Source organism: Verticillium dahliae, genomic scaffold (genome assembly GCF_000150675.1).
Source record: "Verticillium dahliae VdLs.17 supercont1.3 genomic scaffold, whole genome shotgun sequence".
NCBI classification, from domain to species: Eukaryota; Fungi; Ascomycota; class Sordariomycetes; order Glomerellales; family Plectosphaerellaceae; genus Verticillium; species Verticillium dahliae.
Window position 1 is genome coordinate 805,592 of NW_009276940.1, and position 10,856 is coordinate 816,447.

Consider the following 10,856-nt stretch of genomic DNA (forward strand, 5'->3'; position numbering starts at 1 on the left):
CTCGCGCGCTCGCTCGCCGACGCCGGCACCCTCGTCTCGTACGGCGGCATGGCGCGCCAGCCCGTCGCCCTGCCGACCGGCCTGCTCATCTTCCGGGACCTGCGCTTCGTCGGCTTCTGGCTGACCAGGTGGAACGACCGCGACGTCCGCGGCCGCCGCTTCGCCGTCGAGGACCTGCTCGGCATGATCCGCGAGGGCCGCTTCCGGGACGCCCCCGTCGACGAGGTCCCCTGGAGCTGGGACACCAAGGAGGACACCCTCAAGGACGCCGTCGCCGGCACGCTGTCTGGCTACAGGAAGGGCAAGGGCGTTTTCGTCTTTGGCGAGACGTAGGCGTCGGCATCAAGATGAGACAACAGTCGGCATGCCGAGGAAAGTGTACACTACAGTAAACAATTCAATTGAAAATGCGGGTGCCTGGCTCGCGTCATCACGGGCTCGGAGCATAACTCTATCCTTCCTCCAACACCCCGCGCCACCACCGGCCTAATTGCGGAACGCCTGCACGAGCTCGTGCAGCTTGTCAATGACCACGGGCGCAATGGCGCCCAGAGTATCCTCAATGACGCGGTCAAAGTACCGAATCGCCTCCTCCTCGCTGAGCTCGAGGTGGAACCTCTCCCGAACCTTGAGCACCGCCTTGTCCGGCTCGAACCTAATGTCGGGAATGGTTGGCATCGACCATGAGGCTGAACAAGTTGAGGATGAGGGTTGGAAGACTTGCGAAGCGCCGCATAGGCCAGGAAGCAGTACTGCTTGAACTGCTTGAACTGGTCCGAGTTGACGCCACCCATGCAGTCGACCATTTCCTTCGACAGCTTCATGACGGGTGCGAACGGCTTCGGATCGCGTCCGAGGATGAACCCAAAGTCAGCGTGGAAAAAGTGTCCATCGGGGGCCAACAAAAGGTTGTCGAGGTGGCGATCGCCAACACCCAGAATGTACGTAATCACACAGTAACCAGCACAGGACTTGACGTACGTGTCGAGCGTCTCCTGGCGCAGCCCGAGCGGCTGGCGGTCGTCGGGGTTGTTCGACTTGAGGTACGCCAGGGCGGGGTTGCTCTTGTACTTGGATGCAATGCTCTGGAAGCTGACTGAAGGCACAAATTGGGAGGCGCCGGCGCTTGTGCTCGTGGCCAGGATCTTGTAGGGCGATAATTTCAAGTCTAGGTTCTCTTTTTGGAGCAACTGGTCCATGAGTGTGATGATTTGAATGACCAGTTGGTCCTGACGCAGATCGTCTCCCATTTTGAAGATGATGGGATACTTCTTCCCCGTTGATGTCCTGAAGGTAACCTTGATCGGACAGAGCGAGGACTTGAAGACCGCCGTCTCTTCTGGAATGACACCTGTAATTTCGACCGATGGGTCGAGAGGAACGGGCAGCGGCGGGTCTATGGTGGCAATCTCGTTTTTGGGGTCTGCCAGGAAGTGTTTGACGCGCTCCGTCCTTCTTGCGATGGATTCGGAGGACATCTTGACTTCGCCTGAAATCTTGGAAAGGATGGCAACAAGTTCCGCTTGTCGCAGTAGTGTCTTTCGCGACGCCGCCCCATCGGGTCTCTTGACCAACTCGGTCATAAAGTCGTAAGCGACTTTGCGGTACATATCGCGGGTTTCCGGTCCTTGCTCGGGGCTGTTGTCGTCGCACTCGACCATCAGGTACCAGTGGAAGTAATTGCCGAGCATGAAATTGGCGGCGGCCCGAGAGATCAGGAAAGCAGCCAAGGATGAGTCTTGCGTGGCATCCTGGCCAGAGTTGGCCGAAATGTGCTCGTACTTGAGCGCCTGCACCAGCTGCAGTAGGTAGAGTAAAAGTTCACGATCGTCTGCTTGACGCAGTCGTTTGACAGCGTATGCGCGAACAATCTGACTGACGAAAGTAGGTCCCAGAAGCTCCAGGGCATCGTCAACATCGATCTCGATCCACCGCCCTAACACCTGGGCCGCTTGCTTGGATTCGCTCTGGTCTTGCCAGCTGACCGACTTGACGAATTTGGTGATCGCCCTCTTGTCCCTGGTCAGATGGTACCGGAACTTCCAGACCAGATCCTTCTCTTCCGTGGTGAGAACGTGAGTCGGCGAATATGACATGATGACGTTGAGCTCGTCGCGGACTTTGGCATTAGGCTTCAAGTCTTTGTCGAGAACGCCGTGTCGGTGCTGACTGCGGACGAGTCGTCGGTGTTTCGTCTCTGCGGGGTTGTCTTTGGCGCCAACCTCAGGGTCATATACCATGATCAACCTGCTGCTAAAGCCTGCTGCCGAGTCTCCGAGACCGTTGATACCCGGGCCGAACTGAACCTCCGGCACAGGTTTTAGAGACGCATTGGACTGTGAGCCGGACATGTTCTGCAGAGACGATATCGGCGGTGGCGGATACTCCAAGTCCGCAAACACAACGGGGAAATCAAATCGTGGCAGCTCGACGTTGAGCTGGAATCTGGATTGCACCCTGACATCGTCGTCTGCTGTGTGGTCGTGCTCTGGGTCATCAGCGGACAGTTCGCTGATCGCAGCCGCTCTCTGGCGTTGTCCTGCTCTGAGAGAGTCTTTTGCCGACTGCAGGCCCCTCTTCTCGAAGCCGCGGAAGACGAGTTGATCAAGCCAGTCCACTCTAGGGATCTCGCCCATCTCGTGCTTCTTGAACAGTTTCTCCATGCGTTCAAGTTCCTCTGCATCTGTATCAACGGCAGGCTTCACGCCTCTCTTTGAAACCCCCTTCTTCCGTGCTGTTGCTGGCGTCGTCGTGTTGTCGTGGCCGTCGGCCTGTTTGTGGCGGTGGATGTGGCATTTCTGGCGACCCTTTTGGACCTGGTTATCGCGATCAAAGAGCGGAAGTGTTGTGCCGCCGAAAGGGATCGCGTGACCTTGCGCCTCTCTGCCGCCTGCAGGAGAGAGGTCCCAAAGAGTGATGGCCAGACATGAGTTGAGGGGAAGGGTCGAGTATTCGATGGGCAGTGTGAGCCATTCGTTCCACCTTGTGTTTTCACGTCAGCGGGTAGTTCGAGCTTACTTCCTGAGTCGCGCCTACCTTCTTTCGGTACGGAACGACTTGTAAGCCGTCTGTACAGGGACTGTCAAGGGCTTCGAGCCGGCCCAGACTTGGACGGTGACGTAGAGATCAGAGTGCGAGCTATATCGTCAGCCAGGCCGCAGCGACCAGCAGCGCGGTAGGCGGGGCTCCATAACTACCTAGTATTAGAGCCAACGTGTCTGAGCTCGGCCTTTTCGAGCAAGGTAGACGGCAGCAGAGGGGTCTCGTCGCCCTCCAAGTTGATCCTAGAGAGGTCAGTGAACGGTCAGCTAAGCCAGGTAGAGTCGGAGCTTACACTCGGATGCTGACTGGGTAGTTCAGCGAGTCTGAACTCGCGAAAGAGAAAGAATCCATATCACCCGTGAGCCCCCATGGCAAATCCGGACATTGGTGTTGGACTAGGGATGGTAGTATCGACTGCTTGGGGTGGGCGCGGTCAATGAATCCGCGGGATGCAAGGCACGTACACCACGAGCACACATCAGGCGGGCGTCACTGATAAGATAAGAGCTCGCGACCACACGTGCGCCGGTACCTCTGGTGTACTTGACGCATGCGCGGTCGGCAGCATCACAATAGTGCCTGTCCTCGCTTGCGCTTTGTTCCTTTCAATACGAACGGCTACGTATTAGTCTCGGAAGACTAGCAAAGCTGCGAGATCAAGGTCAAGAGCTTTAGAGAGCAGTTTCCAAGTCGGACGCCTATTATCAAAAACCCAAGGTGGAGGGAGAGGTACGAGGATGGACATTTGCTGCCGTTGTTTGGCAGCGCAAATACCTACCCAACAAGGGCCGAGCAAGTACCCGTCCTCTGAGTTCAATGACTATATCACTACCTAAATAGGAAAGGTTTAAATGGGAATAGGGGGCCTTGCTAGCGGGGTACATTCATTGTACATGTACAGCATCGAGCCAGAAGAGGCCCCACCAACTTTAATGGCTCCTGTGGATTTGGTTTGCCCGTCGCGTCTCCCCACGAACGTTCGAGTCTTGACGCGACGCAGAAAGTCATCGGTGCGCTTCAACTTTTCGGCACCACCAAACAGCTAGCCCGAGAAGCCAACGCATGGCAGCCGTACACTATCCGCAGAACGCCTTACGATTCGATCTGCAGGCTTGAAAGGCACGCGCCTCACCACCATGCCTGTGAGCGCATCATCTTCAGGGGGCTCGTCCTCGCCAGCCGAATCCGAAAACGAAGGCACATCCAGCAACCGGGAGCGCTCGCTCGCCCTCAGGGATGGCCGAAATGGCAAGAGGAAACGCACCGATACTGCGCATGGGGCAGCAAGACGTAGGCGCTCTTCGTCTTCTGACGAGGACGACGACGACCAGAACGACCCCGACATGTACGATCCGGACCAGCCGATGGAGGACCGACGGCGCATTCAGAGAGGGTTCCGCGATCTCCAAAAGAATCTGAACGAGAACATGGAGGAATACATGCAGCCCAACTCGAAAGGCCTGCTCGAAACTCTGAGGCGCGCCCAGCAACTCTCCAGCGACGTGAAGCAGACGAACGAGGCGACCATAGACGCGCGGCTCCTGGTCAGCACAATCGATCTTTCCTATCGCAAGACGATGCGCATGGTCCAGGGCAACACCTCGCAAGGTGTCGACATTGACGAGTTTGTGTCCAAATGCATAACATACATGCGACACGGTGGGGGCATCGCCGACGACAACGCGCCAGCTCTGTCGAGCACGCAGCGCCAACGGCGGAGGAGAGGACAGGACGGGGATGACGATGAGAACGACGAAATGCTGAACTGGCCTCACCTTGGTCGCTTCGCGTGCCTGCAACACAACCGACGGCCCGCGCTGTCCGGCTTCCTGGTCGGACCTCTGTCGGTGGAGAAGAAGGTTCGCAGAATCACCAAGCGGACAGCACGGTTCCGCAGAGAGGACCTTGCCGAGACCAGACCTGAGGTGTTGAACGTAGACGAGCTGTCGAAGAAGGAAAACGACCTCACCTCGATCTGTGCCAAGATTCTGAAACAACTGAGGGAGGTGCAGAGGGACGCGCAACAGAGGTTGTCGGAGATCTTCGAAGCAAGGCAGAATATGCAGCAGAGCGACATGATGAAGATCATGCACGAGCATGGCCTGCGTGATACGGGTGGCGTGGATCTGTTGAGGTTTGTCGTCAACCCCATGTCGTTCGGCCAGACGGTCGAAAACATGTTTTACGTCAGCTTCCTCATCCGCGATGGCAAGGTCAACGTGGAGTTTGATCAGAATGAACTCCCGTCATTGAGTATGTTCCGTCCACTCTATACAGCATGAAACCATGAAGCTGACTTGGTGCAGGCCCCGTCGACGCAGGCGATGCAGAAGGCAGCGCAAAAACCGGTGCTATGAAGCACCAAGCTATTTTCTCCATGGACATGAAGACCTGGCGAGACATCATCGACACCTTCCAGATTACGACGCCAATGATTGAGCACCGGCAGGAGAGTTCTCAGCAAGGACCTGGTGCAAGGGGCTGGTACAGCTAGCCTCGGCTGAACGTGTATCATTTTCACGGCGTTATGGCAGCGATACCTTTGTGCAATGGAAATTCTGGCTTTGAATACCCTAGAAATTATGCCGTCATCAAGTGTCACGCCCCGAATGCTCTTCACAGAGGAGTCCATCCATCTATCCACGATGCTGCAACGCATCAGCGAGTTGGCTAGAATTGATACCTGTAACGCTCCATGCCACTGTCTCATGGCAGACCGGTTTGCGTTCTGTTTTTGCGTTCTGTTAGCAGAGATTCAATGGGGTGTGGCGCACATCCCCTTGTCCATGTTCATGTGCACGGTCCGCCAGTGTTGACTCTTCAGTCGGTTTCCAGCAACCAACGACCGTGGCATTTTGGCACGTCGCCAGCGAGGGCATCGAGTCCTTCAAAGACGCCATGTCATATTCTTTGACGCTTTGTTCGACTGGCATACTCATTGCTTTCCATGGACTCGCCTTGCAAAATGTGGCACGCGACGCTCTTTGTTCCCCTTGTTCCGAGATATACGTCCGAATTTAGTGGCTCTCGAGGGTGAGAGCTCTCATGACAGGTAGAGAAACCAAGATGGACAGAAATGCGGAAAGCAAACTGTTCTTTGTCGTGAGAAAATGACTTATACACCGTTGCCGAGATGGTCATGCAGCCGTTCTCTGAATTTCTTGATCACAATTCAACACCCCCAACCCATTTTGCCGTTTGAAGCCATCAACTATAAGTCCCCCTTTACTTTGAGATAGCGTACCGCCAACAAGCCCCCCAAAAAGGGAACTCGGCGACCATGAGTGAGAAAGACGAGGACAGGGCTGCCGAGGGCGGTGTCGGAAACGGTTCAGCCAGCAGCTCGTCCCCCGAAAGCCAAAAGCGCCTGTCAGGAAGATCAAGACGCAAGCCCCTGCCCGGCATTTCCACGCAACGAGCCCCGAGCTTCTCCAGCCGCGCCACCGGAACGCCTCTTGCGAGCGGGATCGGCCGGCGAAGCATGGCTGTCGATTCTCCGTTTGGCCGGGTTCCCCTAACGGCGGCCAGAGGCACGCCGAGCCACATGTTCATGTTCGGCGGCTACAGCGGGCTCGAGGAGATGCGGGAGGCGCTGAAGCGGCAGGAGAATATCATTGACAGGATGGTTGTCGCCAAAAAGGAGGTCGCTGCCGAGGCCGAAGACGCCAGGAAGGCCCGCATCGAGGCTGAGCTCAGGGCAGAGGAACTAGAGCGACGGGTGGAAAGCCTGACGAAGCAGCTCAGCATCAGCAAAGCTGAGGGGACGACTGCCCCTAGCGGACCAGTCAGCGAGCAGCTGACGCCCACGCAGCGGGAGAAGGCTCTGCGGGAGCAACTCGTGGAGGCAGACACAAAGATCTCGAGCCTCGAGGCCATGGTGTTGGAGTTGAATCAATCAGCCTTCCGCGCAGAGAAGTTTCTCAGAGAGACCGAGAGCAGGCTGGCAGTGGTTGAGGAACAGCACGAACGTGACAGGGAATCCTGGAGATCAATGTCGTACAGAAAGGGGTCTTACGCCGATGAAACCCAAACGTACACAGGAAAGGGGAAAGGTGGTTCGAGCGGTAGCGAGTCATCCACAAAATCCGACTCCACGGAACAAGCAAGCGACTCAGGAGATGAGAGCAGGAAGAGGCCGCCTCCTTCGACGACTGATGCGTCGTCCAATTGCCCCATCTATGACGAAGAGGATGTGACGGGTGAAGTACACCTGGAGACCTCCGGTTCGGAGGACGACTACCCAGACGACAAGATGATGCGCAGCCATGCACACGTCGGCTTGAACGAATCAGTCACTATGCCTCGAGCTGACTGGGAAGCCATGCTGCACGAATACTCGACGTTGCAGAATATGAAGGAGGTCTTTCAATTTGGCGCAGCAGCACAAGATTCACTTCGTGCGGCTGCTGATGCCGGCCGAGAGAGTGAGTTTCTCGAGATAAGTGATCTCGAGGCCATCTTGGAGGAGAACTTCGAACCGTGGGCACAGGAGGAAAGTGAACAGGAACCGGAGCCCGACGACTCAGTAAGTCCTCGGAGTAGCCCAAACAGGCATCCCTTGATGCTGACCAGCGCGAAGTTTTCAGACAAGGCAACAGTGAAGGACGACGGACAGCAGAGTTCACCACGACCCGAGCAGTGGGACCAGGAGGTGGCCAAATTGGTGAGGACTGTACCTTGTTGTTGATGATAACACATACTAACGAGGAGCTCTCAGCAATCTGAACTTGTTAAAATCGAGAGGGAAAAGTCGACTCTCAGCAAGCAGCTGGCAAGCGCTGGGTCAATGATCAAGGAAATGAAGCGCAGCTCGAACAAGCATACAGTCAATGCAGACGCCACCAACAAGCAGTTTCAACATCTCGACCAGGCCCTCAAAGAAAAACATCAAAGGCAAGCAGCCCTCAGCAGAGCATATAAAGAAAACTCGGACAAAGAACATGTCGACAAGTTACGCGAATCGTTGGCTTCCAGCGCCAAAAAATACAGGCAAGCTTTAACAAGACTACCTGACGTACCTGGCCGAGGACTGGTTCAGGAGCACGACATGTGCCAGGAGGAGGCATCTGCACTGGAGCAACGACTGGGCAAGCTCATGACGCAAGTGGCCGAAAAGTCACAGGAAACGGGGGCCCAACTCACCAAGCTCACCTCCGAGGCGAACGAGCTTGAGATTGCGCTTTTCCAGGCCGAAGATCGATACGCCGTGGTACAAGAACCGCTCCGACAACGGCTTCAGCAAATCAAGCGTGAGCTCGAAGAAGCACAAGAAGCCGTTGCCGCGGCAATCCAAGACCTCTATCATGAGACGCATAAATTGCATGGACGCAAGAACGAAAGGGGTCATGATGAGGAGAAGGACAGAGAGGAGGTACTCGAACAGCCACATGTCAGGAAGCTTGTCAAGAGGATAAAAAGCCTTGAACATGAGTTACGACAGGCCAAGAGGAACCATGGTGAACTGGAAGTTCGTGTTGGAAGGCTTGAGGCGTGGCGAAAGACGACTGCCACAAGGCTTCATGCCACAACAGGGGATCTGAAAGATGTCAAGCAGGGACAGGACGGCGTGCAGGAGAACTTGGAGGGCGCGCCTGAGGGGCCCAAGACAAGCGAGCCGCGGCCGTGGCGGCTCTTGTCAGGCGTGGAATCGAGCCTTCGCAGCAACGTCTCGGCCTGGAGGCGTCTGCTGAGTTTTGTGTGGGCAGGCTTCCTCTATCTCGGGACCTTGATGCATGACTTGGTTTTGGGGACGAATCAGCGAGTGGCGGCATGGTCCAAGAAGATATCCCGGACGAAGCTGACGCAGAGGGGACGACCATCTCGGTGGCCGCAGCTTCAAGCAAGCGATGTGGTCACTGTGTTGTTCCATGTAGCTGTATGGGCCATCATTCTCAAAGCAATTTTGACATGGTGGGCGCTGAAGGAGCAGCAGGACATGTGGTTCAGAGCAAACGGCATGACGAGGGCGTACTACCACGACATGACCGGATGCGATCCCATCATGGTAGATGAGCGATTCTTCAGCGACGGGTTCCGCATGGTCAACCAAGGGCTCGCAGCTATCCCACGATGGCTGTTGCTGGTGTTTGACGTTGCAAGACGGGGTTTGGAGGCGTGTCTCGGCGTGAGGAGAATATCGGCGTAATTGGGATGGATGATGCGGGTTCCAATAGATAGGTATGCTTTGGTAGGCTTACTTAATCTGGTGAATATCACGAACAGAAGTGACAGATTTTGTGACTGGTACTGCAGGACTCTCATCGTCTAAGGTTGCGCAGCCAGGTAGGTCAGTCAGGCAGATGTGTTTTGGCGTTGAGGGAGTTCTTGTCGTTGAGTGATGGTTGAGTCGCTCTTACTGAGCATCAGCCGAGTGGCGCCTCCGTTCGTGAATTTGGAATTCTCAGGCACCTCAACCTCAGACAGGGCAGCGGCTGGAGGGACTGTCCCACTGTGGCTTCGACTGATGACAATGGCTAGGTACGGACCTGGGCCCCAAGGGACCCAGACCTCGGCACCCAGCTGCCAGTGGCAGGTCCACCCGGTACTCAGGTCGCCCTGGTTGCTCGGGTGGTCCGCTCAGGAAGTTGCACCCCAGTGATGTCATGACTCTATTGGCCATCTTTGCACCCAAGGCAGTAGCGAGTCGCAGTGTTCACCTTCCGTCGGTCGACGGACGCGGGGCGGGTGCATTCGTGATCGCAAGCGGCCAGACGTTCCCCCGCTGCCTCCATTCCCATGTCCAAGTGTACCTCAGCAGCAATTCCAATTACTTCCCTGTCTGCAGGCTGCCCCCTGTTTGCAACCATTTGCTTCTGCCGTCTGGACAGTCGTGGCCTCGCATCCCCTCGACTCGAGTCTCAAATCAGAGAATCACACATACTATTACCGACACGCAGCCCATTCGGATACCTTACAAACGGCCCGCATCAACTCATCCGAGGCTGAACATCCAACCACACACCCCAAACAGCAGACCGAGTCGGGGTATTCGTCACACCCGGGAACGCCGTAGAGGAGACCCTGACCGTGCTATCCGAACCAAACGAAGCTCCATCGATCCAATGCCGCCGGCATCCCCACTGGAATTTTCTTTGCTCTTGGTAAGCTCATGTCCCAAGCTCAAGCCCGAGCTCAGCCCTCCGTCTTGCATCATGACCATCATTGTGTTCACAAGTTCTTCATCACCCCACCCTTCTTATATAGGTAGCCTCGTCACCCTTTTCAATCTGTAGCTGACTCTTTACTTTTCCACACAAAAGCGAACTTACAGATACCCATTGCGCAGCACACCTTTACTACGAACACAAACATCTTGCAGCCGAACCTTCCATCGGCGTTCCTTCAACTCGAGCAGCTCCAACCCCAACAGCAGCTCAACTCACAACCACTCGTCGTCATCCAACCAAGCCTCGAACTCAACCCTCAAAGCGCAACATACCGCATTCGACTCTCCAGACCAATCTCTTGCGGATCGCACTTCGTCTCCTGGGTCCACCACTGCTTCAGCCAAAAGCCTGCCCAACATGTCATCCAAACTCATACCTGCCAATCCCGCCGACGTCATGGTCATTCGAGACGTGACGCCCAACATCACCACCTTCTCTGTCCCCTTCTTGCGCTTCGGCACGATCAAGGTTGGTGGTCGCGGAACCCTGGTGCGCTTATCCACTGGTACCCTCGCCATCTTCTCCCCCGTCGCCTTGACCGACGACGTCCGCGCCAAGATCGCCGCCCTCGGCACGACTGTCTCCCACATTATCGCCCCTGACATTGAGCACCACATCTTCCTCTCCGAATGGAAGGCGGCCTTCCCC

The 10,856-nt window shown here is 56.0% G+C and overlaps 5 protein-coding genes across 5 annotated transcripts in view; 4 read left to right on the forward strand and 1 right to left on the reverse strand.

Moving 5' to 3' along the window:
- Nucleotides 1–48: 48 nt before the first annotated feature.
- On the forward strand, nucleotides 49–405 carry VDAG_01874 (uncharacterized protein; the record flags this gene model as incomplete). Its single annotated transcript, XM_009657903.1, has 2 exons — nucleotides 49–329; nucleotides 390–405. 2 exons carry the CDS (start codon nucleotides 49–51, stop codon nucleotides 403–405), a joined length of 297 nt encoding a protein of 98 aa, XP_009656198.1.
- An 81-nt stretch (nucleotides 406–486) lies between these two features.
- Nucleotides 487–3,462, reverse strand: VDAG_01875 (phosphatidylinositol 3-kinase catalytic subunit; the record flags this gene model as incomplete). Its single annotated transcript, XM_009657904.1, has 5 exons — nucleotides 3,335–3,462; nucleotides 3,198–3,284; nucleotides 3,037–3,138; nucleotides 721–2,982; nucleotides 487–655 (listed from the first exon to the last, which is right to left on the reverse strand). Exons 1-5 carry the CDS (start codon nucleotides 3,391–3,393, stop codon nucleotides 487–489), a joined length of 2,679 nt encoding a protein of 892 aa, XP_009656199.1. The 5' UTR covers nucleotides 3,394–3,462.
- A 716-nt stretch (nucleotides 3,463–4,178) lies between these two features.
- Nucleotides 4,179–5,617, forward strand: VDAG_01876 (uncharacterized protein; the record flags this gene model as incomplete). The annotated part of the gene is made up of 2 exons (XM_009657905.1): nucleotides 4,179–5,295; nucleotides 5,349–5,617. The coding sequence occupies 2 exons, from the start codon at nucleotides 4,179–4,181 to the stop codon at nucleotides 5,534–5,536; spliced, it is 1,305 nt and encodes a 434-aa protein (XP_009656200.1). The 3' UTR covers nucleotides 5,537–5,617.
- A 705-nt stretch (nucleotides 5,618–6,322) lies between these two features.
- On the forward strand, nucleotides 6,323–9,187 carry VDAG_01877 (uncharacterized protein; the record flags this gene model as incomplete). Its single annotated transcript, XM_009657906.1, has 2 exons — nucleotides 6,323–7,567; nucleotides 7,760–9,187. 2 exons carry the CDS (start codon nucleotides 6,323–6,325, stop codon nucleotides 9,185–9,187), a joined length of 2,673 nt encoding a protein of 890 aa, XP_009656201.1.
- A 1,378-nt stretch (nucleotides 9,188–10,565) lies between these two features.
- The window catches only part of VDAG_01878 (uncharacterized protein), a gene marked incomplete at both ends in the record, with an annotated part of 958 nt that continues 667 nt past the window's right edge, over nucleotides 10,566–10,856 (forward strand). The window contains one exon of the mRNA XM_009657907.1: nucleotides 10,566–10,787. Coding sequence (XP_009656202.1) covers nucleotides 10,566–10,787 — 222 coding nt within the window. The remainder of the gene's footprint in view (nucleotides 10,788–10,856) is intronic.